Source organism: Spermophilus citellus (assembly GCF_964194105.1).
Source record: "Spermophilus citellus genome assembly, chromosome: 3".
Lineage (NCBI taxonomy): Eukaryota > Metazoa > Chordata > Mammalia > Rodentia > Sciuridae > Spermophilus > Spermophilus citellus.
The window spans coordinates 4,405,137-4,431,177 of NC_138184.1; the positions used below are offsets into that span (position 1 = coordinate 4,405,137).

The following is a 26,041-nucleotide window of genomic DNA, read 5'->3' on the forward strand; positions in this document are numbered from 1 at the left end:
ATTTTGCTAAGAATACTCTGTAGTGCAAGTTTTCTTGCTGTAAATTCTTTCAGTTTTTGTTTATCAGAGAAACTTTTTATCTCATCATCAAATTTGAAGCTTAATTTTGCTGGATATAAGATTTTTGGTTGGCATCCATTATCTTTTAGAGCTTGATATATGTTGTTCTAGGATCTCCTAACTTTGAGAGTCTGGGTTAAAAAATCTGCTGAGATCTGAATTGGTCTTCTCTTATAGGTAATCTGATTTTTCTCTCTTGTGGTGTTTAAAATTCTATTAATATTCTGTATGCTAGGCATTTTCATTATAATGTATCTTGGTGTAGATCTGTTGTAATTTTGTACATTTAGTGTCCTATAGGCCTCTTGTATTTGATTGTTCAATTCATTTTTCATGCTTGGGAAATTTTCTGCTATTATTTCATTGAAGAGATCATGCATTCCTTTGGTTTAAATCTCTGAACCTTTCTCTATCCCAATAAATCTTAAATTTGGTCTTTTGATGGCATCCCATAATTCTTGGATGTTCTGTTTATGGTTTCTTACTATCTTCACTGTGAGGTAAACTTTATTTTCAAGATTGTATATTCTGTCTTCATTGTCTGAGGTCCTGTCTTCCAAGTGGTCCAGTCTGTTGGTGATACTATCTATTGAGTTTTTTAATTGGCTTATTATTTCTTTTATTTCAAGGACTTCTGTTTGGTTGGTTTTTTCAGTATCTCTATCGCTTTCTTGAAGCAATCTCTTGCAACCTATATTTGCTCTCTTTGTTGGTATGATCAATTTTTGCCTGTGTCTGCTCACTCAGGTCATTCTTTAATTCCCAAATCATTTTAATTATGTATATTCTGAAACTCCTTCTCTGACATTTCACCTACTTCACTATCTAGGGATTCTATTGTTGTAGTATCTTGGTTTGTTTGGGGCAATTTCCCCCCTTGTTTTTTCATGATGTCTATGTGTCTTCCTCTCTTGCAGTATAGATCTGAGATATTATAGCTTCTGCCCTATTGTCTTATAGTGTACCTACAGGTTACCAATACCTCACTTTTAAGGGAGAGATCAATATTATAGCACTCATATAAACAGAAATGATGAGTTAAGTTGTTTTCACCCGTATAATCAATAGGTTTGCATAATGGTTTACAGTTTCTGATGGTGGAAGGAGGGACTAAAGGGTTGTCTGACATGTTTATGAAGTAGGAAGTGAGAATATGGAGGAATTAGATTATATGATGTTTTAATGGTGTTCACTGTAATGTTTCCATGACTCATGGAAAGATGGAATCTAACTGCTTGGTCCTTGGTATTCTCAATTCAAGTGTGCCAAGGACAGGTGAAAACAGAAAAAGAAAGAAAAAATAGAGAGTGAAATGCAGAAAATGAAGGTAGATTACAGGGATTCCTAGTCTTCTGCTTGGGGTCTCCAAACATTCTTTGTAAGCTGTTGGCTATTTCTGCATCTCCCCTCTAGCTTTGCTGGGAGAGAGGGCTTCCTCCTGCACTGGTTCACTGGTTGTCTCTGAGCCCATTCTGCCTGGAGTGAGACCTGCTGCACAGTGGTGTCTGTTTCTCTTAAACTCAGCGGAGAATTTTCTTTGGGTGCCTTGGGGGGTAGCTGCATCTCCTGCTCTGAGTCACCACTCCCAGGATGCTGCCTCTGACTGTTGCTGGTATCAACTGTCTTCCAGAAACAAATGATTTTGGTTTTCAGCTGGTTGCTGGCTCCGAGTTGCCTGCAGTTTTCCCCACAGTCCCCTTCCTTTTCTGGTTTCCATCTCTTTTTCTCACCACTCTCCTATCTTCTTGGTAAACTCCTTGCCATACTCTATAATTTGCTAATTCTCTGATTACAGTGCTCAGTCCTTGTCCAAGCATTTTTTTTTGGTAAAATTCTATCTTTTGTTTCAAATAGCATGTCTTTTTATTTTCATGATTCAAATTCTTTATGTATCATCTCTATCTCTTGTTGATTTGCAATTAGGCATGTTTTTAAAAAATATTTTATTCTCCTCATATATCATTGCCTTCTCTGAGGAGCTTAAATATACTTCATGTGAATCCACTTTGAGATTGCTCGATTGGTTGTTTTATTTTCTCTCAGTAAAATCACCTCTCAACTGTTCATTGCTTGACTTTCCTTACAATGGATCTTAATTTAATTTTGTTTTGCTTTATCTTTTGCAGTGCTGGGATCAAACCCATCAACTTATGTGTGACAGGCAAGTGCTGCTCCACTGAGCTGCGTCCCCAGCCCTCTGCCTTCCTTTGCCAGCTCCAGTGGAGGATGTTCGAGGCTCCCTCCTCCTATATAGCACTGCTGCATCTACCTTTCACCAGCCTCCATGAAACTTCATCCCACAATTGGACTTATGTGAGTGCTCAATACAGTTTTAATATGCTGAACCAGACTAAGAATAACCCAGGGTTCCGCAGCTCAAGATCTAGGACCTACCACCTCTCAGACCAAAGCACTCTCTCCATGGACACAGCATTTTCCACAGCCCCACATTGGAGTCATGAAACTCCTCATCTCACACTTATTCCTAAACACACCCACAATCAGACACATTCTAGAACCCAGCACAGGAGCCAGTCTCTTATTAAAAGAGAACAAGCAGAATTTGCAGGACATATACTGGGCTGCATCCTGGCTATTGTCCTACTCTAATAGAAGCACAAATAATGGAAAAATCTCAACCTATAAGGAGAGAAATAGATGATCACAGTACATTAATCCACAGGAACTGAGAAACAGGGAAGGAAATCGTGTACTAGAACCTAAACGTGAGTTGGCTTCTGCATTGGCTTTGAGGCTCTGGCTCAGAAGGCCTGGATTCAGCGTGAGTACTGGCTCCACAGGCAACGAGGAGCACACGCACTCCTGGGGGTTCTGCAGGGGGGACTGGTGTGCAGACACGCTGGGCCACACAGGGGATGTTCCATGGCTGCCCTGGACACTGGTATGGGAGGCTGCCCCTCCCATCTTGGGCAGTGGGGGACGCCATGCCTGAGTATTTCTGAGGAGCCCTGCCTGGCGTGCGCCCTCTGGCCTTCCCCCTCACCTCTTGCTTGGCCTCCTCTGGAGCAATCCACTTTCATCACTGCAACTGGAGTTGGTGCAAAGGGTCCTTGACCCAGGCTTGGGATCAAGTTGTCCCAAAGGGATTTGTCCCTGGGGCCTTGCTGTCTGTGGACTTGGATGAAATCATGGCACCTGCGGGTGGAGAGGGTGATACACATGTTTTCCAACTTGTGTTTTTCACCTGGACAAGGACCTCAGATGCCGAGCCCCAGGGCAGAAGGTGTTCCCGATTCCTCCAGGGAGGTAAGGAGTCGGAGCACATAAGTGGCCTCTCCACCCAACACCCTAATGAGCCCTCAGAGACCCAGGCACCTGCCCCTGTGGTGGATGTACACCTGGCTGACCTCCCTGGCACCGCAGGTCCCCTCTGCTGGGCTCAGGGCTTGGCAGACACTTCTGAGATGCTGGCCTTGATTTGCGTCTCCTTGGTCCTAAAGCTCCCCCTCCTCTCCTGCACTTCCACCACTCCTCAGTGCTTACTGAGAAAGAAACACAAGGTGTCCAAGGACGGGGACATGGAGATCAGGGGGTTCTTCCCCCTGTTCACATACCAGAACAACAAAGACACCCGCGGGCCTGGCCAGACCATCCTCTCCCTGCAGTAAGTGCTGTTTCCTCTCCTTCTCTTTCTGAGTGTTTATCAGGATGAGTGGTGCCCAGGAGTCTGGAAGGATAGAGCCGTTCTCCTGCTCTTCCCAACCCACCACCCAGGACACACTTAGGATTATTTTCTTTTTTTTATTATTTTATTTTCTTTCAAAGATGCAAGGGGGTAGAGGTGTTTTTGTTCCTGTTAGTTCCCCTTTTCATGCCTGGCAGGTGAGAGGGACAGCAGTCTCCACCTTGGTTCATCATCTCTGTCCCTCCTGAGAGCTGCCAGGGAATGGAGTCAAGTGACATCCCTTAGAAAAGCAGCCCGAGTCCTGGCCTGGGCTCAGCACTAAGACACTGCCATAAACTGTCACTTCCACAGAGCAGAGGGTCTGCTGAAGCTTCTTCCCTCAGCATATAGTCCCTGATACCCCTACAGGGGGCCACCAGTGTTCATTCCCCATCTGCTCAGGCAGACTTCCTACTGGAAATGTTTCTTTCAAATCATTTCTCCTTGCCTCTTGGAGCTGAAGTCAGGCCAGCAAGAAGACACACACCATCCGTGAGATTTTACTCTGTTCCCGTTTGATTCTTCTTCACTTGGACACATGCACACCCTCAGGTTTGGGATCTCATCAAGGTCAGTGACAATGTAGTCAGATATTTATTTATAAATGAATGAAGCAGAATTTCAGGAGTTTCCAAGATCCACTTACTAATGTGCTAATATACACACTTGGATGCGGATGGTTGCAGCTGATTATAGATTCTGAGCTAGGGTCAGGTCTGTAGGATTTGGAATTTGAATGAGGAAGTTTGTGCTTGAATTCCCTGGGAGCCATTCAGGGGACGTTCGGAAATTAAACTTTTCAAGGATGACAACACTGACTCTTCAAGTGGGGTCATTGCCATAGGTGTAGGGACACTACAGTGGGGTTTCCATCCAGGGAGGGCTCAGGCCAACTCTGAATACACTAAAGGAGGACTGAACCCACAGCCCAGGAGCAGACCCATGGTCAGTGGATAGAGAGTGACTGAGGGGAACAGGAGTAGGGTGGTTCCTGGGTGAACAGAATGGCAGGGGTCTGTGTGGAAAGCTGGGCAGGGTGAACACACAGCACTCCGCGGAGCTGGAGGGAGCTGTGCGAGGAGCTGACGGGATCCTGGGGGTGGCCAGCTGTCTGAGGTGCTCAGCCAACATGGCCAGATTCTCGCTGAAGGGAACAGTGAGGAGATGGATGCAGAAGTCCAGACATTAAGTCTGAGCTGACAAAGAATCAAGGGGAAGATGACGGAATTTAGTCCCAGAGTAAATCATTGTCAGGCTGAAGGCAGGGCATATTCTATGTCCCCACAGCCTGGGTAGCCTGAGTGTAGAGGAAGACTGGGTCTCTCTCCACAGGAGACAAGGCCAGGCCACCCTGCTCTGTCCCCTGCTCTCCACCCTCCTAGCTCAGAGTTCAGTGAGCCTCAGCAAGTGGCTGTCTCAGACCACAGCCTGGAAACCCTCCCGGGCCTGAAGGACCCTCCATGCCACCAGGTGACCATCATGCCCTGCAGAGGTGTCCTAGCATAGGAGTCAGGGGCCCAGGAGAATGCTGAAGGAAGCAGATGCGACTTAGGGCACGGAACCTGCTTTCAGGCATATTTAACATACTTCTCTTTATCAACACCACGGCGAGTGGGCCCGAGTGCCTCAGACCCACAGAAGTCATAACCCGGCCCTGGCCACGCACTGCATTTTTCTCCACATAAATATGTCACAGAGTGGGATTATCGTCTCAACCTTTTTTCCTTCCATAACAAAACATTGGAAGCGCGTTTGTATTGACGTGAGCTCTTCATATTCCTGTGTAGTGCCTGCACAATCCTATGCAACACACAGAGCTAGCAAAATGCTCTTTCAGGACAGTATTTGGATGATCATAATCTCCCACTTTTTCTCTTGTTTCATTTGCTGTCCTTATGTACACAGCAGATGGACGATGGACACTTGGGGTTTGGGGAATATTTTATGAATAAAAACATTTTCATTGGTTCATTGTAGCTACACATGGCAGTAGAATCCATTTCGACATAGTTCCAGGAGCATGGACTATGTCTTGTTGTAGTGCAGACCCCAGCACCTCCCCTTCCTCTGCCCACCCCTGCCCCCTACTCCCTCCATCAATTGATCTGTTTGCCATTTATCCATAGTTTTTCAAACAAAAATTAATTTCTTGATAGATTCTAGCGCATATACCTGAAGAGTCTGATTAAAGCCAATGTATGTGTGGGAGTAAAATAGCTGGGTACAAGGCTATATTTCGTTTTCTTGCATTGACACATCATAATTTCATATTTTGGGAGAGCAAAAAGTGATGTTTTCATGTATGTATATAATGGGGGATGATCAAATCAAACTAAATAATGTATTCCTCACCTAAAATAATTATCGTTTTTTTCGAAGATTAATTATGTTTGAAAATATTATTAGGCTTTTGCTAAAGAACCCTCTGGAGTGGTCAGTGCTCTTCAGAAGAGTATTGTTTCCTTGGTCTCCTTGGTCATATTTCCTTCACATTGAATGAAAAATTGGGGGGGCTTCATTAGATGTGTACAACTGTTTTCTCATTGGTCATATTTACAATGATCAATTAATGCTTGTAATGGTCCTATTTATAATGTGCTCTGAAGCATTCAGTGGCTTGCTGTGTGCTGATGTATCCATTCAAGTGCAGGCATTTTATTTTTTGAAGAACACTGTGCATTTCGAGGAGAACCTGTGTTGGTTGTTAAGTACTGTTAACGTGTTTGGGCTGTTGCTTCTCTAAGCATCCTGAGTGTGGCACATCTAAAGGATAAAAGCACTTGAACTTTCAGGCAGCGTGGAGTCTCATCATCTTTCATTTCACTGTTTCTGCCCTTCAGCCTCAGGTCCCCCGTCTGCAAGGGCATTAATGGACATGGCTGAGTCTAGTACTTTATTTCCTTTCCCATGAGAGTCAATATGCATCCTAGATGAGTCAATACACCTACCTTTAGGTTCCATGATTATTTACTTTCACTGTCAGGGGGTATTTTACTATTTCTCTACTGATTTTAGTAGTCTTTGTGATGCACAAAACACTTATACCCAGGTTACTCCTCCATTTTCTCTTTTATCCTGATCATCTGTCTGTATCTTCTGGTACATCACCATCATTTAACAATATTCTAGTTACTTAGCAGTGAATATTAACTTTGTGAAAGTCACATTCTTTCCTTATTACTCTGAATTCTTTTCATTCTTTTTCTAAACTTTTCAATGTTACTCTAATAATACCTTTCAACTAATTTTGTCAGCACTATTTAAAACAAATTCTTGCAACTTTGGATTTGCTTTAAGTTCGGTAGCACTTGGGGCAATGTTGATATCTATGCAACATTGTTTTTAATGTGCTTTTATATTCTTTAGTAGAATGTTCCATTTTCCCCCAAGACAACTGCTGTTTGGTCTACTCCTAACGCTTTCCATCATTGCTGTTATTTTGAAAAGTCACTGATAATCGGTATTTACTGTGTACTTGGTTGGATACTGCATTTCTCCATTGGTCATAGGATTTCTTCACCAGGCATTTTCCAGGTGAACAAATGCTCTGCCTATTCCTCTCCTCCAGTCTTCTTTCGTCTGCTATTTTATGGCATATTCAATAGCTTAGGAATCCTAGTCAAGAACTAAACAACCTGGTCCTACCAGAAATTCTTTGTCTGGTTTCATGGAAACGTGCTGGACAGGTTGTTTAAGCATCTCATCCCACTGCAGCCAGAGGAGCGTGGGACTGGGTGTTCACAGCTGCAGATCTGCCCAGGGTGCAGAGCCTGCCTGTGCAGAGCACCCTGCAGAGTGTGACCTGCATCCGCCATCGCGCTCCTATAGTTGTCACTCATGGAACCTCTAAGAGGTTTTATTTGAAAGAGGTTTAGGTTTTATTTTGTTTCATTTTTAATTGGAAAATAATACTATATATGTTTATGGTGTGATGCAGCATTTTGACACTTGAGGTCATCCTGGAGTGATTATATCAAGCCATTAACTATCATCTCAGCTACTTCTTGACAGGGATGCACTAGGACAGGGCTACTATCTGTGTTTTGTTTTGTTTTGTTAACTAATGTCAAGGAAGTGTCTTCTGGCAAAACTAATGTTTCCTCAGAAATGGATGTTTAATTATATGAAATGCTTTATATGCTTCGATGAATGCAGTGTAGTTTGCTGTGAGGTGTTTGTTTTCGTTTTTTGCCTTGCAGAAATATAGAGACATTTAATGTAAGGATTTTAAAAGATCATCTAATATCCCGTTTTGAATGAGTCTTTGCTCATATTTTCTGTTGGATATTTGTAAGGAGTACAGGTGAGTTTTTAAAATACAGATATGTTTCTTATTTTTTACTTTCTGTTTTATTTAAGAGTTTTATGGTAGAGTGATTATCTGTTCTAAAGTTGCAGATATAATTTATCTGTAAATCCATTCAGTTCTGATGTATATTTGGACTTTTATTTCCTAAAGCATCTGTGGAAACCATGCAGTACTATTCGTGTCATGCTCTCTAGTTCATAATTCAGTATATTCAGGTTACTATATTTTCCTCTGAAAAGAAAGAAAAAAATCCTTTTTTCCTGTAGTCAAAGGAATGGATTTTAAATGACCTGCGTCACTTCACTCATAATCTCTGCCTTTTATGAAATGTTGCTAATGTTTTTTCCTACAGCAGTTTTCCTCATTCGACTCCTCGCATTCGTGTCTACCCGTGGATCTCTCCGAGGTGCCAGATCTGCTGTTTATTTTTCTTTTGGACCCACTGGAGGTGTCCCCCCACCCATTCCCTTTCATCTGCATTCTTATTCTCAACTATTTCCGGCATAATTTTCTTCTCTTTCACTCACGTGTAACTCACATTCGTGTGTTCTTTTTTTTTACCTTCTGTTCAAGAAATTTAATGCTGAGACTCCCTCTCTTCAAGCAGAAGTTCTCACCCGCCTCAGACCTCCCCTCCCTCTCTGTCTCTGTACCTGGCTATGACTTTCGAATCATTGGTTTTGTTTCCTTTCAAAATAATTTCATGAAGATGTTTTTTGGTTTGTACACTGACCTGCTAAAAATATTTTCAGTATTTAATGAGAAGTTTCAGTATTTAATGAGAAGTTTCCTTAGTGTGTGGTTTAACACACTGAATTTCAAATGTGCCTGCTCACTGTATTTCTGTGCTGACCCAAGATCTCTCTCTCCTGGTGACTTAGAAACCTGCTGGGATGGGGATTTGCTTGGTGGTAAGAGAGAAGCCTGTTCACACTTACAGGATTCCTCTCTGTTAAGGGCATTGCTATAACTGGGATCTAGGATGTCGTCAGAGGCAATGTGTTAAACACTTGGTCCTCCGCTTGGCAGGTTGTGGGAGCTTTAAGCAGTGGGGTCCTGCAGGAGAGTTGGGTACTGGAGTTGTGGGACCCCAGGCTTTCCTCTTCCTTCCTCTTTCCTGCCCCAGCCATGAGTGGGTGCTCTGCTCCGTCAAATGCTCTAGTGGTGACGTACTGCGCTGCCGTGGCCAGAAGCAGTGGGCCACCAACCACAGACTAAACCCTCCAAAACCATAAACCATCTTCCCTTTTTACGTTGATCATCTCACGTATTTTGTACAGTACTGACTGACACAGGCATAAGACGTGAGACATATAAATAAACACTGGCTTGTTGGGAGGGCTTAATTTGTAATTTATTATATATTTCTGGTAAAAAATGTAAGAAGTTAAGATTAACAATATACATAACCCCTGTATTGGCACTTTTCAGTCAAAATCTGAGAGTCTCTGATGTTTGGTCTTACTGTGGCTGTCGTTAGGTATAGTCAAATGAATATTTCCTAATGGTTTACATATAAAACTATATTATTGAGCTTAACATTTTCAATTTATACTAATTTTGTTTTTATTAATGCTTTCCACGTTGAGATAAATGTGTTTGAGCATTCACATAAATATTTAGTACTTATTTTTAGTTGTGCTATATTGTGAGCAATTCTCTTTATGAATATAGAGTTACAAAAAGCTTGGTCCTTGTCCTCACTGCCAATTCAATAAGGAAGACACTGTTTTGAGAAAAAGGAAAAGGAGGGTTGATTGCTTTGCTAGTAAAGGAGAAGCACAGGGGATTCCTGTCCTAGAGGTCCTGATTCTGCCCATCAGGGAGAACAGAGGGATTTTAAGGAAGGGATTCATTCCAAGTGTCCCCTGAGTTGGGGGAGGATTCATGTGCCAGTTTGGGAGACAGCCATTCCCTAGATCCTGCCATCCCTGAAATCTGAACTGCTTGGTCCCTGTGGTGGGTGTGTGCTCTGCCTAGGATGGGAAAAAAGTAATCCTGTTTTCCTTCCCCAGGTTAGGGAGGAGGAGAGGGAGAAGAGGAAAGGAAAGCATGTCCATTTAATAATAAGTCTCAATGGCAGCCTAAATAAAAGAGTCTAAATTGCACAGCAGATGAGATAATGCATCCGCATCAGAGAGTGTGGTCTGGTGTGCAGAAAGAAAGAAGGAATGCAAAACACGTGATAGGAAAATACAATGTAAAATACAAATGATGTGGAAAAGTGATGACATTTATAATCCCAAATGGAAATAATTCTTCAGTTAAATACAGATTGCCAAATAAGAGGAGAAATCACAATTTTAAGTCAATTCTTTGTAAAAAAGAAATGTGAAATAAAAAACACATGGAACATTCCAAAGTCAAGATATGGCAGATAGTACAAAGAGACACCAGGCAAATTCCAAACACAAAACATCAGTGATGGAGAGGGGGCTAAAATAATATCAAATAATTGAATAATTTATTCAATAAGTTGCAGAAAGTCAAAATTCAGCATTATAAATAAAATGGCCCATTTATAATGGGACAAGCCTCAAACCAGCACAAAGAAATTGTCATTGTTCTCTGACATAATAAACTGTTTTACTATAGTCCAAAATAGAAACGTAGAAGAGTGGGAAGGAAGACAAGATAGAGGGGTGAAGAGGAACAGCGGGAGGAGCAGAAGTCCTGTGATCTGATTGATGAGGACTTCAAACAACTGATAAGGTCACCTGTTCCCATAATTATACTTGTGTAGGCCTTCACGCTAGTTGGTTTCTGTTGAGAGCCACAGCCAAATGGGCCCCAGCAAACTTCCAGCTGCCAGCAAACTTCCAGCTGCCGGCTGATGATTGGCTCACAGCGGCCCCAGCAACATCTAGCTGATTGGCTCCTCTGCGGTGATGTTCATTGGGCTGTTTCCCCGCCCTTCAGACTGCCAGCTGATGATTGGCTCACAGCGGCCCCAGCAACATCTAGCTGATTGGCTCCACCACGGAGCTGCTCATTAGGGGACTTCTTTGGCTCTGCCCACAAGACCCAGCCAATCAGCCTCAAGAGCAGGAGGATTGTGGGAGGTGGTGAGGTTTGTGTGGGGGTGAGAGGCTTGGGGAAGCCGGTGGTGGCAGTTGGGCTCTGAGGGTTTTTTCCTGAGGAGCTGTTTTGTTTGGCGTTTGTAGTTCTAAAAATAAAGTTAGTTTCTTTTGACAAGTGGCTCCTGAATTGTGCCCAGCCAGACTGCGGCATTTGGTGGCTCGCACGGGGAGCGACTGAGGGTAAGTAAACTGCTCGCCCCTGAGGGCAGGGCGAGAGGATGGGTAGCCATTCTAAGTTTCCTCTTGTTTTGCTTCATTTTTGTTTTAACTTGCCTGTCCCTGGAGATGAGTGAGAGGGAAGAAAAACCGCTCACATCTGAGGAAAAACTATTTGCGTCTGAGGAACAGATAGGGAGAAAGGACGGATACACATTTCAGGAGGATAGAAAGGCTGATATAATGAATTATTGTTCCATTTTTATTGCATTCTGTCTCGGTTTTGTTTGGCGTCATCTTGTTGGGTTGTATTATAGTAGAAATACGGGATCAGAAATTAGTAAAAAACAAACCGAAAGACTGTTAAGTAAATTATTAGAGGAAGGAGGCTTCCCAGTAAAATCAAGAGCAGTCAGGGCATACGTTGATACAATACAAAAATGTAGCCCATGGCTTTTTAAGGAGGAGTTGTTAGATATATCACAGTGGGACCATCATGGTGAAGATTTAAAAAGAATAGAAAAGAACAACCCAGGGACTCTGCCAGTTGGCACATTGCCATTGTGGACGTTCGTATCTGGTTTGCTTAGTCCAAAGCCTTCAGTTCAGACAAAGGTAGAGGAAGGAGAAGACATATTGATTCAAAGAAAAGAGAAGGTCTTTCGAGCTAGTGAGACAGAGGAAGGAAGTTTAGAGCAGAAAAAGCCATCAGGGAAAAAGTTACAACAGGAGACTGCTAATAACACGTTTCTATCAGAGAGCGTAAGTGTACAACCAACAGCGCCACCTCTACAGGAGACTGCTACTAACAGCATTCTATCACCAGAGGGCATAAGTGTCCAATCAACAGCACCACCTCCATATGCTAGGAGACTCCCAACCCCCGCAGTTGATAGTTGGGATCCTGAGACAGGATCTCAAGTATGCCCTGTATTTGAGGTAGGAGGGCAGCGAATTTACCAGGGTTTAAATTTCAAAACAGTGAAGGAGCTAAAAGAGGCTGTAACAACCTATGGTCCCCAAGCACCCTTCACTGTAAGCTTGGTCGAATCCATTACCAACTTAAACATGACACCAGCAGATTGGGCTAATATTTGTAAAGCTGTGCTAAATGGAGGACAATACCTGTTATGGAAGGTTGCCAATGAGGAATTTTGCAAGGAGACGGCTAGGCGAAATGCAGCAGCTGGTTATTCTCACAGAAATCTAGATATGTTGTTAGGAAAGGGACCTTATGAGGATCGGCAGCAACAAATTGCATATGATCCTGGTGTATATTTTCAAATTGCTGTAGATGCAGTTAAGGCATGGAAGACTTTACAAGGAAATGGAGGTTTACAAGGTCAAATATCTAAGATAATACAAGGAGCTAATGAACCTTATGCTGAATTTGTAGATAGGCTTATTCAAACAGCTACCAGAGTTTTTGGGAATACAGAACAAGCAATGCCATTAAGAAAACAACTGGCTTATGACCAAGCGAATCGTTGGTGCAGAGATATCATTAGACCATGGAAACAGGAAGATTTAAACACATATATTAAATTATGTAGAGACATTAATGAACAAGAGCAAGTCATGGCAGCTGCAGTAAAACAGGCTTTAGATGCCAGAGACAATAATGAACAAGGGCAAATTGTGGCAGCTGCAGTAAAACAGGCTTTATATGCCAGGCCAAGAACATGCTACAATTGTCAACAAACAGGACATTTTAAAAGGAATTGCCCCATAGGAGGAGGGTTTAACAAAACTAGATATCAAAGGAGTAGAATACCGGGTATTTGCCCATGATGCCATAGAGGGAGACATTGGGCTAATGAATGCCATTCTCAAACCACCATAGAGGGTACTCCATTACATTGGGCTAATGAATTGCGTTCTCAAACCACCATAGAGGGTACTCCATTATCAAAAAACGAACAAGGACCAAGTGTTTATCCACGATATCGTGGAGAAAGGCATCGGGCTCCGTTGCCAAAAAATGGACAGGGGGCCCCAATGCTCCGGGGCCCCAAACCACAAATATACGGAGCACTGGAGGAACCCAGCAACCCCATCAGGGTAGTGACCAGGACACATTGTCCATCAGATCCCTCATCAGACAAACCAGAGGGAGCACAGGGTTGGACATCTGCGCCTCCGCCAGATCAGTACTAACTCCAGAGACGGGAGTTCAAATCATTCCCACAGGGGTAAAAGGACCTCTTCCCAAAGGAACAGTAGGCTTATTATTGGGACGCAGCTCTTCTACTCTAAAAGGACTTTTGATAAGTCCTGGGGTAATTGATCCCGATTATGAAGGTGAAATAAAAATTATAGCCAGTTCTCCAAAGGGTATATCAGTAATTTCGCCAGGAGATAGAATAGCACAGTTACTAATAATACCAAGCCTACATGATAAATTTTCCAGTCGTGCTGTAGAAAGAGGTTCCAAGGGATTGGGCTCCACAGGTGTAGATTGGGCTATGCTTTCTTTAAATTTAGATTCTTGCCCCATGCTAAAACTAAATATTCAAGGACATGAATTTAATGGGCTACTGGATACAGGTGCAGACCTTAGCATCATCTCTCGTCAAGAATGGCCAAAACATTGGCCATTACAACAAGCCACTCAAACGCTTCGAGGCCTAGGAGTGGCGACTAATCCCGAGAGAAGCGCAATGGTATTAGATTGGAAGGATCCTGAAGGATGTGAAGGAACTATACAGCCATATGTATTGGATCATCTTCCCGTAAATTTATGGGTACGAGATGTCTTAGATCAATTAGGTTTGACATTAACAAATAATATCAATCAAAATGCATCCACTATTATGGCTAGACAAGGTTTTAGGAAAGGAAAAAGATTAGAAAAACAAGAACAAGGTATAGCAGCACCAATACAAATAGATCAAGGAACAGACAGACATGGGTTGGATTTTCACAAAGGGCCACTGAGACAATAAAAATTACATGGAAATCAGAAGGACCAGTATGGGTTCCTCAGTGGCCCTTGACTAAAGAAAAGATACAAGTAGCCCATGATCTGGTCAAACAACAATTAGCGGAAGGACATATACAACCTTCTGTATCTCCCCATAATACTCCCATTTTTGTCATCAAAAAGAAATCTGGTAAATGGAGATTATTGCAAGATTTAAGAGCCATTAATAATGAAATGGTCATTATGGGACCTGCTCAATCGGGGATTCCTCAATTGTCTGCTTTGTCAAAAACTTGGTATGTTTTAGTTATAGATATTAAAGATTGTTTTTTTTCAATTCCAATTCATCCTGAGGATAGTCCACGTTTTGCATTTACTATCCCTGCACTAAATCATGAAGGTCCTGATCAGAGATATGAATGGAAAGTACTCCCTCAAGGGATGGCTAACAGCCCAACTATGTGTCAAATTTATGTTAACAAAGTAATCCAGCCACTTAGAAATCAAAATCCTGAACTACAAATATTTCACTATATGGATGATGTATTATTAGCACACAAAGCTAAAAACACATTGCTAGAATGTTATGCCACACTTACAAATTTATTAAAAAATTATAATCTAGAGATAGCAATAGATAAAGTACAATTAAATTTTCCAATTAATTATTTAGGAGTTCTATTATCCTCAACCATGGTCCGTCCACAAAAAATTCAAATACGAGTAGATCTACTCAAATCACTTAATGACTTTCAAAAGTTATTAGGAGACATAAATTGGATAAGGCCTTATCTACGTATTCCAACAGGAGAATTGGGACCTTTATTTGATATCCTAAAAGGTCCATCAGATCCAAATTCACCCCGAATGTTAACGCCTGAAGCAAGAAAGGCATTAAAAATCATTGAAACATATATGGAAAATATGTATTTGTATAGAATTGATATAAATTTACCTTTATTATTTATTGTACTACCAACAAAAAATATTCCTACAGGAGTATTTTGGCAAGAAAGTCCATTATTGTGGATACATTTATCTTATTCTCCTAACACTATTCTTACTAGGTATCCTGAGGCTGTAGGACAATTAATACTCAAAGGAATAAAAGCAGCAAAGGGAGTGTTTGGAATTTCTCCCAATAAAATTATTACTCCATATACTATGAATCAAATTGATGAATTAGCTAATGAGTTAAATACTTGGGCAATAATCATGTGCAAATCTAATGTTTCATTTGATAACCACTTACCATCTAATCCTTTATTGTCTTTTTGGTCATTGCATCCTGCAATTTTTCCAAAAATGACAAGAAAAACACCTATCATGAATGCTCCAAATATATTCACTGATGGGTCAAATAATGGTACAGCAGCAATAGTTACACCTGATCAAACTTTTACATTTTTAGTACCCAAACAATCAGCTCAAAAGGTAGAGCTTAATGCAGTATTACAAGCTTTTGTGATGTTTAAAGATTCTGTATTTAATTTATTTTCTGATAGTCAGTATATAGTTAATGCTATAGTATCCCTTGAAGATGCTGGTAGGATTTCCCCTTATTCTACTGTTTTCTCTTTGTTTTCCACTATACAAAGTTTAATCTGGGACAGAAAAGATCCATTCTTTATAGGACATATCAGGGCACATACAGGATTACCTGGAGCCCTTAGTTTGGGCAATGATTTAGCAGATAAAACTACACATGACATACATATTTTCTCTACACTAGAAGAAGCTATAAATTTTCATAAAAGGTTCCATGTCAATGCTAATACTTTACAAAAGCGTTTTAAAATAACTAAGGAACAAGCTAGACAAATAATAAAACAATGTCAAAATTGTGTGACCTTTTTACCACAAGTTAATCTTGGAGTCAATCCTAGAGGATTGATACCTAACCATATTTGGCAGATGGACGTCACACACTTGCCAGAATTTGGAAAATTAAAATATTTGCATGTTACAGTTGATACTTCTTCTGGATTTTTGATGGGCTCCCTTCATGCCGGAGAAAAAACTAAAGATGTTATAGCTCATTGCTTACAAAATTTTGCCACTGTGGGCATTCCAAAACAGTTAAAAACAGATAATGCCCCTGGTTATACTTCTACCTCTTTTAAACAATTTTGCTCATCATTTGGCATTACTCATATAACAGGAATCCCATACAATCCACAGGGACAAGGCATAGTTGAAAGAGCTCATCAAACTATTAAAATGTACTTATTAAAGCAAAAAGACGGAATTGGGAAGGGGTATATATTCCCCAAAGATAAACTTAAAATAACCCTTTTTACTCTAAACTTTTTAAATTTGGATTCATCAGGACTTAGTGCTGCAGAAAGGCATATGTGTCCAAAAAATGTACATAAGCCCAAGGTACTTTGGAAAGATATTCTAACAGGACCATGGAAAGGTCCTGATCCAGTAATTGTCTGGAGTCGGGGGTCTGTTTGTGTGTTTCCACAGGAAGAACAGCAGCCGATTTGGATTCCGGAGAGATTAACTAAAGTCCTGACCCAGTGATTGTCTGGAGTCAGGGGCCTGTTTGTGTATTTCCACAGGGAGAACACCAGCCGATTTGGATTCCAGAGAGATTAACTAAAGCGATTTCTACAGACCAAAAAGAAGATGATTTGGCTCAAATCCATAACAGCTGATATCCAAAACTCCAATTTGGCTATCCTTACATCTGCGACAGAACCAGGATGCTTTTTTCAATATCTATTTTATTATTGCCCTTTCCCATATCATGAAGTTCTATTTTGTTTTTTGAGCTCATACAGACCTAGGTTAATGTTTTATGATCAGTTCTATTTTTTTTTTGACTATAGAGTTTTTAAACATTGCAATGGAGATTTCACATGTAAAAAGTTACAAGGCCTTTACTATTATGTTATGTGTTGTATGTATTATATTATGTGTGCACACTTGTGTTTTGTGTTATATGTTTGAATGTACGTATGTCCATATATCATATATGATGAGCGCTCATGAAAAAATGGATCCAAACATTTTTTTATTCACATGATTTAAATGGTTTAATTTAAATTGGGTAAATAACTGTTAAGAATTGTTTTAATATGTAAACAAAAAAGAAGGTTAACAGATCTGTTTGTTTACTTTCACCTTTCCTTTTCATTATATTTAATAATTTTCTTCAAGATAATGTAAATTGTTAAGAAAATTGTTTTCTTTTCTCTTCAAGATAATGTAAATTTTTAAGAAAATTGTTTTCTTTTAGTGCCTTCTGGAATGTTACATAATTTTTTCTTTAGCCATTATTGCTAGAATTCCTATCTTCATCCAAGTGCCGGTGAAGACAAAGATAAAACTAATCTACAGTTTCTGCAATAGCCATCACTGAACTGCTTGCAGAACTTGCCTAAACTATGTGTCACTTGTATGCATTGTGAACTCACTTGTATGCATTGTGAACTATCTGTTGGTGCAGTGACTTGTGGTAGTGTTGGAGTATTTTTACTGATGATGTCATCGGTTGTACAATTTTTCCAACAAGAGCCGTCAATTGGCTTGGTGTATCTTCCTCCCTTCTGCTTGTCATGACAAAGAAATCTCCACAGGTGTGGCTGTAGACTGGAACGGTAGTCAATGATGGGTAAGATCCAATTACAATGGAGTTCATTCCTTAAAAAAAGAAAAAACCAACAAATAAATGATCTCATACTTCATCTCAAATTCCTAGAAAAAGAAGAGCAAAATAACAGCAAAAGAAGTAGAAGGCAAGAAATAATTAAAATCAGAGCTGAAATTAATGAAATCGAAAGAAAAGAAACAATTGAAAAAATTGATAAAACTAAAAGTTGGTTCTTTGAAAAAATAAATAAGATCGACAGACCCTTAGCCATGCTAACAAAGAAGAGAGAGAACTCAAATTACTAGCATACAGGATGAAAAAGGCAATATCACAACAGACACTTCAGAAATACAGAAGATAATCAGAAATTATTTTGAATCCTTATACTCCAATAAAATAGAAGATAGTGAAGGCATCGATAAATTTCTTAAGTCATATGATCTGCCCAGATTGAGACAGGAGAATATAGACAACCTAAACAGACCAATATCAATTGAGGAAATAGAAGAAACCATCAAAAGATTACCAACTAAGAAAAGCCCAGGACCAGATGGGTATACAGCAGAGTTTTACAAAACCTTTAAAGAGGAACTAATACCAATACTTTTCAAGCTATTTCAGGAAATAGAAAAAGAGGGAGAACTTCCAAATTCATTCTACGAGGCCAACATCACACTGATTCCTAAACCAGAAAAAGATACTTCAAAGAAAGAAAACTACAGACCTATATCTCTAATGAACCTAGACGCAAAAATCCTCAATAAAATTCTGGCGAATCGAATACAAAAACACATCAAAAAAATTGTACACCATGATCAAGTAGGATTCATCCCTGGGATACAAGGCTGGTTCAATATACGGAAATCAATAAATGTTATCCACCACATCAATAGACTTAAAGATAAGAACCATATGATCATCTCGATAGATGCAGAAAAAGCATTCGACAAAGTACAGCATCCCTTTTTGTTCAAAACTCTAGAAAAATTAGGGATAACAGGATCATGCCTCAACATTGTAAAAGCAATCTATGCTAAGACACAGGCTAGCATCATTCTGAATGGAGAAAAATTGAAGGCATTCCCTCTAAAATCTGGAACAAGACAGGGATGCCCTCTCTCACCACTTCTGTTCAACATAGTCCTCGAAACACTGGCCAGAGCAGTTAGACAGATGAAAGAAATTAAAGGCATAAAAATAGGAAAAGAAGAAATTAAATTATCACTATTTGCAGATGACATGATTCTATACCTAGCAGACCCAAAAGGGTCTACAAAGAAACTATTAGAGCTAATAAATGAATTCAGCAAAGTGGCAGGATATAAAATCAACACGCATAAATCAAAGGCATTCCTGTATATCAGCGACAAACCCTCTGAAATGGAAATGAGGACAACCACTCCATTCACAATATCCTCAAAAACAATAAAATACTTGGGAATCAACCTAACAAAAGAGGTGAAAGACCTATACAATGAAAACTACAGAACCCTAAAGAGAGAAATTGAAGAAGATCTTAGAAGATGGAAAAATATACCCTGTTCATGGATAGGCAGAACTAACATCATCAAAATGGCGATATTACCAAAAGTTCTCTATAGGTTTAATGCAATGCCAATCAAAATCCCAATGGCATTTCTTGTAGAAATAGAGAAAGCAATCATGAAATTCATATGGAAAAATAAAAGACCCAGAATAGCAAAAACAATGCTAAGCAGGAAGTGTGAATCAGGTGGTATAGCGATACCAGACTTCAAACTATACTACAGAGCAATAGTAACAAAAACAGCATGGTATTGGTACCAAAACAGGCGGGTGGACCAATGGTACAGAATAGAGGACACAGAAACCAACCCACAAAACTACAACTTTCTTATATTTGATAAAGGGGCTAAAAGCATGCAATGGAGGAAGGATAGCATCTTCAACAAATGGTGCTGGGAAAACTGGAAATCCATATGGAACAAAATGAAACTGAATCCCTTTCTCTCGCCATTTCAAGGACTAAATTAAATAGAAGTGGTGACAGAGGGCATCCCTGTATTGTTCCAGATTTTAGAGGGAATGCCTTCAACTTTTGTCCATTCAGAATGATGCTAGCCTGAGGCTTAGCATAGATAGCTTTTACAATGTCAAGGTAAGTTCCTGTTATCCCTAGTTTTACTAATGTTTTGATCATAAAGGGATGCTGTACTTTGTCGAATGCTTTCTCTGCATCTATCGAGATGATCATATGGTTCTTATCTTTAAGTCTATTGATGTGGAGAATAACATTTATTGATTTCCGTATATTGAACCAGCCTTGCATCCCAGGGATGAATCCTACTTGATCATGGTGCACAATTTTTTTGATGTGTTTTTGTATTCGATTCGCCAGAATTTTATTGAGGATTTTTGCATCTAAGTTCATTAGAGATATTGGTCTGTAGTTTTCTTTCTTTGAGGTGTCTTTGTCTGGTTTCGGAATCAGGGTGATGTTGGCCTCATAGAATGAATTTGGAAGAGCTCCCTCTTTTTCTATTTCCTGAAATAACTCGAAAAGTATTGGTATTAATTCTTCTTTAAAGGTTTTGTAAAACTCTGCTGTATACCCATCCGGTCCTGGGCTTTTCTTGGTTGGTAGTCTTTTGATGGCTTCTTCAATTTCATCCATTGATATTGGTCTGTTCAAATTGTGTGTATCCTCCTGACTCAGTCTGGGCAAATCATATGACTTAAGAAATTTATCGATGTCTTCACTATCTTCTATTTTATTGGAATATAGGTTTTCAAAATAATTTCTAATTGTCTTCTGTATTTCTGTAGCATCTGTTGTGATATTGCCTTTTTCATCCCGTACGTTAGTAATTTGAGTTCTCTCTCTTCTTCTCTTCGTTAGCATGGCTAAAGGTCTGTCGATCTTATTTATTTTTTCGAAGAACCAACTTTTAGTTTTGTTAATTTTTTCAATAGTTTCTTTTCTTTCAATTTCATTGATTTCTGCTGATTTTAATTATTTCTTGCCTTCTGCTACATTTGCTGTTACTTTGCTCTTCCTTTTCTAGGGCTTTGAGATTTTTCTTTTTTTGAGGAAAGACCACCAGGCGATGAATTTCCCTCTTAAAACTGCTTTCATTGTGTCCCATGGATTCCGATATGTTGTGTCTGTATTTTCATTTATCTCTAAGAATTTTTTGATTTCCTCCTTTATGTCTTCTGTAACCCATTGATCATTCAGTAACATATTGTTCATTTTCCATGTGATGTAGGATTTTTCCTTCCTTCTTTTATCATTGATTTCCAGTTTCATTCCATTATGATCAGATAAAATGCATGGTATTATCTCCACCCCTTTATATTTATTGAGGGTTGTCCTATGGCATAATATATGGTCTATTTTTGAGAAGGATCCATGTGCTGCTGAGAAAAAAGTATATCCATGTGATGATGGTTGATATAATCTATATATGTCAGTTAAGTCTAAGTTATTGATTGTGGTATTGAGTTCTATAGTTTCTTTATTCAACTTTTGTTTGGAGGATCTGTCCAATGGTGAGAGAGGTGTGTTGAAGTCACCCATAATTATTGTGTTGTGGTCTATTTGAATCTTGAACTTGAGGAGAATTTGTTTTATGAATGTCGCAGCACCATTATTTGGTGCATAAATATTGATAATTGTTATGTCTTATTGGTGAATGTTTCCTTTTAACAGTATATAATGTCCTTCCTTATCCCTTTTGATTAACTTAGTCTTGAAGTCGATTTTATTCGATATGAGGATGGCCACCCCTGCTTGCTTACGAGGACTGTGTGCGTGGTATATTTTTTCCCATCCTTTCACCGTCAGCCTGTGTATGTCTTTTCCAATCAGATGTGTCTCCTGGAGGCAGCATATTGTTAGATTTGTTTTTTTAATCCATGATACCAGCCTATGTCGCTTTATTGGAGAGTTTAAGCCATTAACATTCAGAGTTACTATTGATATATGGTTTGTACTTCCAGCCATGTTTGATTTTTTATCCTTTTTAAAAAAAAATTAGTTTGTTTCTCCATGATTATCTTTCCCCTCGCCCTCCATCTTTACCGAGGCACTTCCCACTGATGGTTTTGGTTATTGTTTTTCATTTCTTCCTCGTGTAGTGTTTTGCTCAAAATGCTTTGCAATGCTGGTTTTCTGGCTGCAAATTCTTTTAACTTTTGTTTATCATGAAAGATTTTTATTTCGTTGTCATACCTGAAGCTTAATTTTGCTGGATACAGAATTCTTGGTTGGCATCCATTGTCTTTCAGTGTTTGAAATACGTTGTTCCAGGATCTTCTCGCTTTCTGCGTCTGTGATGAAAAATCTGTTGTTAACCTTATTGGTTTACCCCTGAATGTAATCTGCCTCCTTTCTCTTGTAGCTTTTAATATTTTCTCTTTGTTCTGTATATTGGATATCTTCATAACAATGTGTCTTGGCGTGGGTCTACTGTGATTTTGTGTGCTCAGTGTCCTGTATGCATCTTCAATTTGTATATCTGTTTCCTTTTTTATTTCTGGAAAGTTTTTTGTAATTATTTCATTCAGCAGGTTACTCATTCCCTTGGTTTGAATCTCTGTACCTTCTTCTATCCCGATGACTCATAAGTTTGGTTTTTTTATGTTATCCCATAACTCTTGGATGTTTTTCTCATGATTTTTTACCAGCCTTTCTGAGTTGGCTAGACTCTTTTCAAGGTGATATATTTTGTCTTCATTATCTGACGTTCTGGCTTCTACTTGCTCCACTCTGTTAATGATACTCTCAATTGAGTTTTTAATTTGGTTTATCGTTTCCTTCATTTCTAGAATTATTGTTTGATTATTTTTTATAATCTCTATCTCCTGATAAAGATGCTTAGCTTCTTCTTTTATCTGTTTATGTAATTCATTCTCAATGTGTTCTTTCGCTGCTTGAATTTGCTGTCTCGTATCCTCTTTAAGGTTCCATTCCATCTGTCTAAGGTGTTCCTTGAGTTCTTTATATGACCATTTTTCTGATGACTCTAGGTCCTCCTGAATATTTAGGCTGTCCTGCATTGTTTGTACTCCTTTTCTTCCTTGTTTTTTAAAGTTGCTCATGTTACTTCTTGTTCTGTTTGACTGCTGAGTTACTGTTTACTGCTATAAATTTATTTGATGCTTGGGAGTAAAGGTATTAGAAGGGAAGGGAAGAAGTCACTAAAGAGAATGAGAGTAAGCAGGTAGAATTCAAGGAAGGGGGAATAAGAAAATTGAAAAGAAATGAAAAGACAAAAGAAGAAAAAAATAGGAAATAAAAAAAGAAAAAAGAAAAAATTAAAAAAAATAATAAAAACATTAACATTAAAATTAGAAGAAAAAAATTTTTAAAAAAATTGTAAAAAAAAAAATTTAAAAAACAACAAGAAAGAAAAATGAAAATGAAAGAAAAAACCCAAATCAAAAAAAGAGAAAAAAAAACTAATAAATGCAGTCTTAGAGTTTGATTAACTTCTCTTCCAGTAGGTGGCGCTGTGCCCACCAGGCCAAGTTTCTCCTGTCAATACGCGGGAACCAATCACTGTGCAGCAGCTCCTCCTCCCAGACTGGGCGAGTCTCCAATCCTGAGTGCCTAGGGCCTCCTCTTGTGTCTAGTCACTTCCCCACTTTTCCTCTAGCCAGGCCCCTCTCACGGGTGCCGCTCACCACAATACTGGCTACACACCAGGTCTGCTGCTCCCAGGAGCCCTGTTTTCATGGACAACTGGGCACACTCTCCCTGTTTGCCATTCCCTCAGACCCTAAGTTTGTAGAGCTTTGGGCTGAGAATCCTCAGCGAATTTTACTTGCCCTCCAGTAGCCACGCCCCCAGTAGCTGGTGCAAAAGACCTCAGTTGTCAGCACTGGTGGGAGCAGTAGCCAGGAGTTCCGCACCGCGAGTCCCGCATCACTCCTGATTCCCTCGGTCTGGCTATCGCGCTCACGGGAGAGCGGGGGCGGGGGGGCCCTTACGGGAGAGCTGGGAGGGGCCCTTAAGGTTTCCCCGATGTGTGGAGAGGGAAGGCTAGGGAATTACACACCTGTAGCCGCAGGTTTCAATGAAGTTATCTCCTCCGCCGCAGTCTGGTGACGTCAGTTCTCTGCCATGGTGGTATCTCTTGCAAATGGCGACAGTTCGTTTCCCTTTGCCGGGTGACCAATGCAACGGGTGGGTCCTTACTGTCTCTCCCAAGCCCTGTTTCAAACCTGTGGCCACTACCTATGAAGGCTCGGTTGGCATTTACCTCCGTAGGAACAGAAGGGCCGACCAGTTGTTTCAGCCGGATGGATTAGTGCTGAGTCACAGCTGTTTGTCTGCGGGAAGCAGGCGAACGGGAGCTTGAATTCAGCCGATCTGGGCTCAGTGTGTGTTCTGAGGCCCAGACTGATCGCCCCAGATCCACGTCAGTTCAGCATTGCCTAGTGATCCTGAGCAAACAGAATTTAGATTGTTTACGACTCCCTATGCCTGCACAGCTGAAGAGGTCAGAGACTTGATCTCTCTGCGCCAGCCACCATGTTGGAATCCCCTTATTTACATCTTATATCAGTGTTCTACACACCACAATTGGTGGGTCAGTATCAGTACCTCCTTACTAAGTCAAGTCTGTAATTTATATTCTGATTCCATTTTTTTCTGATATACGTTGTGTGGGTTCTGGCAAAAGTATAACATGGCATCTACTATAATTGTGTCATACAGAATAGCTTCACTGCCTTGAAATTCTCATGTGCTGAAGGGCCAGAGAAGTCTGCAACCTGTAACTTTGCACCTTTTCCATTTCTTCCTTTGCTGGGATAAGGGGATGAATAACACTAGGACATCTGTGAATGACCTCAGTATTTGGGGAGATAGAAAAAAATAAAAATGCTTTATCATCTTTATTGTCTTCTGTTTTAGGGGTAAATACAAGGTCTTCCCACAGAGCCCCCTATTCACATAAAAGCATAAGTATTGGAAAACCCCAATGCTGTGGATGTAGAGGCAGGTTATGACAATATTTTGATCCAAGGTGTAGCATGCATAAAGAAGAGAACAGGAGCAAAGAAGGTCAAAGGTCAGAACAGAAATATGCAACTGGATTCTGCATGGACTTTGTGTTGCTGATTTAGGGTTTCTGAATTAAGCATGGTCATATGCTGCCACAAACCATAGGAACCACATGTGTTTGTGAGGCCTCTGTACATGAAATTTGTATGCAGACCTGTATGAGTCATGCAAGGAAGATTCTGGACCTTGGTGTGTGAGGCAGAATCTCTCTATCTTAGAAAGGGATCACTGCTGCACCTAAGATGTTAGCTGGGACCTGATGGGCACAGGCCCCTCTGAGACTTTCACTGTACACCTGAAATGCGTCCTCTGATGTCCATCATCCCAAATAGCTTTCCTGTAAACAGTTTCTTGACACAGGCTTGGGACCCTGGGGCTTTGCTATCTCTGTTCCTGGGTGAAATCATGTCACCTGGGGATGGAGAGGATGATCCTCAAACATGTTTTCAACTTGTGTTTTCAACCTGATTATAAGACCTCAGATGCATAGCCCTAGGCAGAAAGAGTTTCAGACTCCCTCAAGGAAATGTAGGAAGCTGAGCTGAAAAAAGTTAGGGGGGTTAGAGACCTCTCCATCAAACACACACACACACACACACACACACACACACACACACGGCATATGTATGAACCTGCCTGACAATGCAGGTTCCACCTACACCCAGAGTTAGAGCCTTGAAGACACGTCTGCGATGCTCCCTTGGATTATTATCTTGCTGATCCTGCAGCTTCCTCTCCAGGTTTGCTCCCCTGACAACTCCACATGCCTTGTCATAAGGAAAGCCAGTATGTACAAGGATGGAGATGGGGTGATCACCGCACATTTCCCCCTTTATACTGTCTTTCTAAGCCAAGGAAGTGATGATCTGGACCTCATGTATTCTAGCATTAAGTAAGCACCTTTTTCATTTCTTCATTCTCCGGGTTATGAGGATGATAATACTAGGACAACTGTGAATCAGCATTCCTTATCTCCTGCCCCATCTACCCAGAACTGTCTCTTGTTTATTTTGTGACTCCTGTTGAGAATTTTTCTTCCTTCAATGTGGAAGAGAGTATTCTGCTTCTCTTCCTGTTATCTTCCCTATTTAGGGCTCAACTCAACACCCCTATCCAAGCTGGGCTGTCATTCCATGAGATCAAGAGGTTTTCCATAAAAATGTCCTCCAAACCACT

General features: G+C 40.3%; 1 protein-coding gene across 1 annotated transcript in view; it reads left to right on the plus strand.

The window, feature by feature from the left end:
* Positions 1–3,282: 3,282 nt before the first annotated feature.
* LOC308645568 (vomeronasal type-2 receptor 116-like) overlaps positions 3,283–26,041 on the plus strand; it is a gene marked incomplete at both ends in the record, with an annotated part of 40,124 nt that continues 17,365 nt past the window's right edge. Inside the window, 2 exons of the mRNA XM_081287773.1 lie at positions 3,283–3,327; positions 3,558–3,685. Of these exons, the coding sequence (XP_081143899.1) occupies positions 3,283–3,327; positions 3,558–3,685 (173 nt within the window). The remainder of the gene's footprint in view (positions 3,328–3,557; positions 3,686–26,041) is intronic.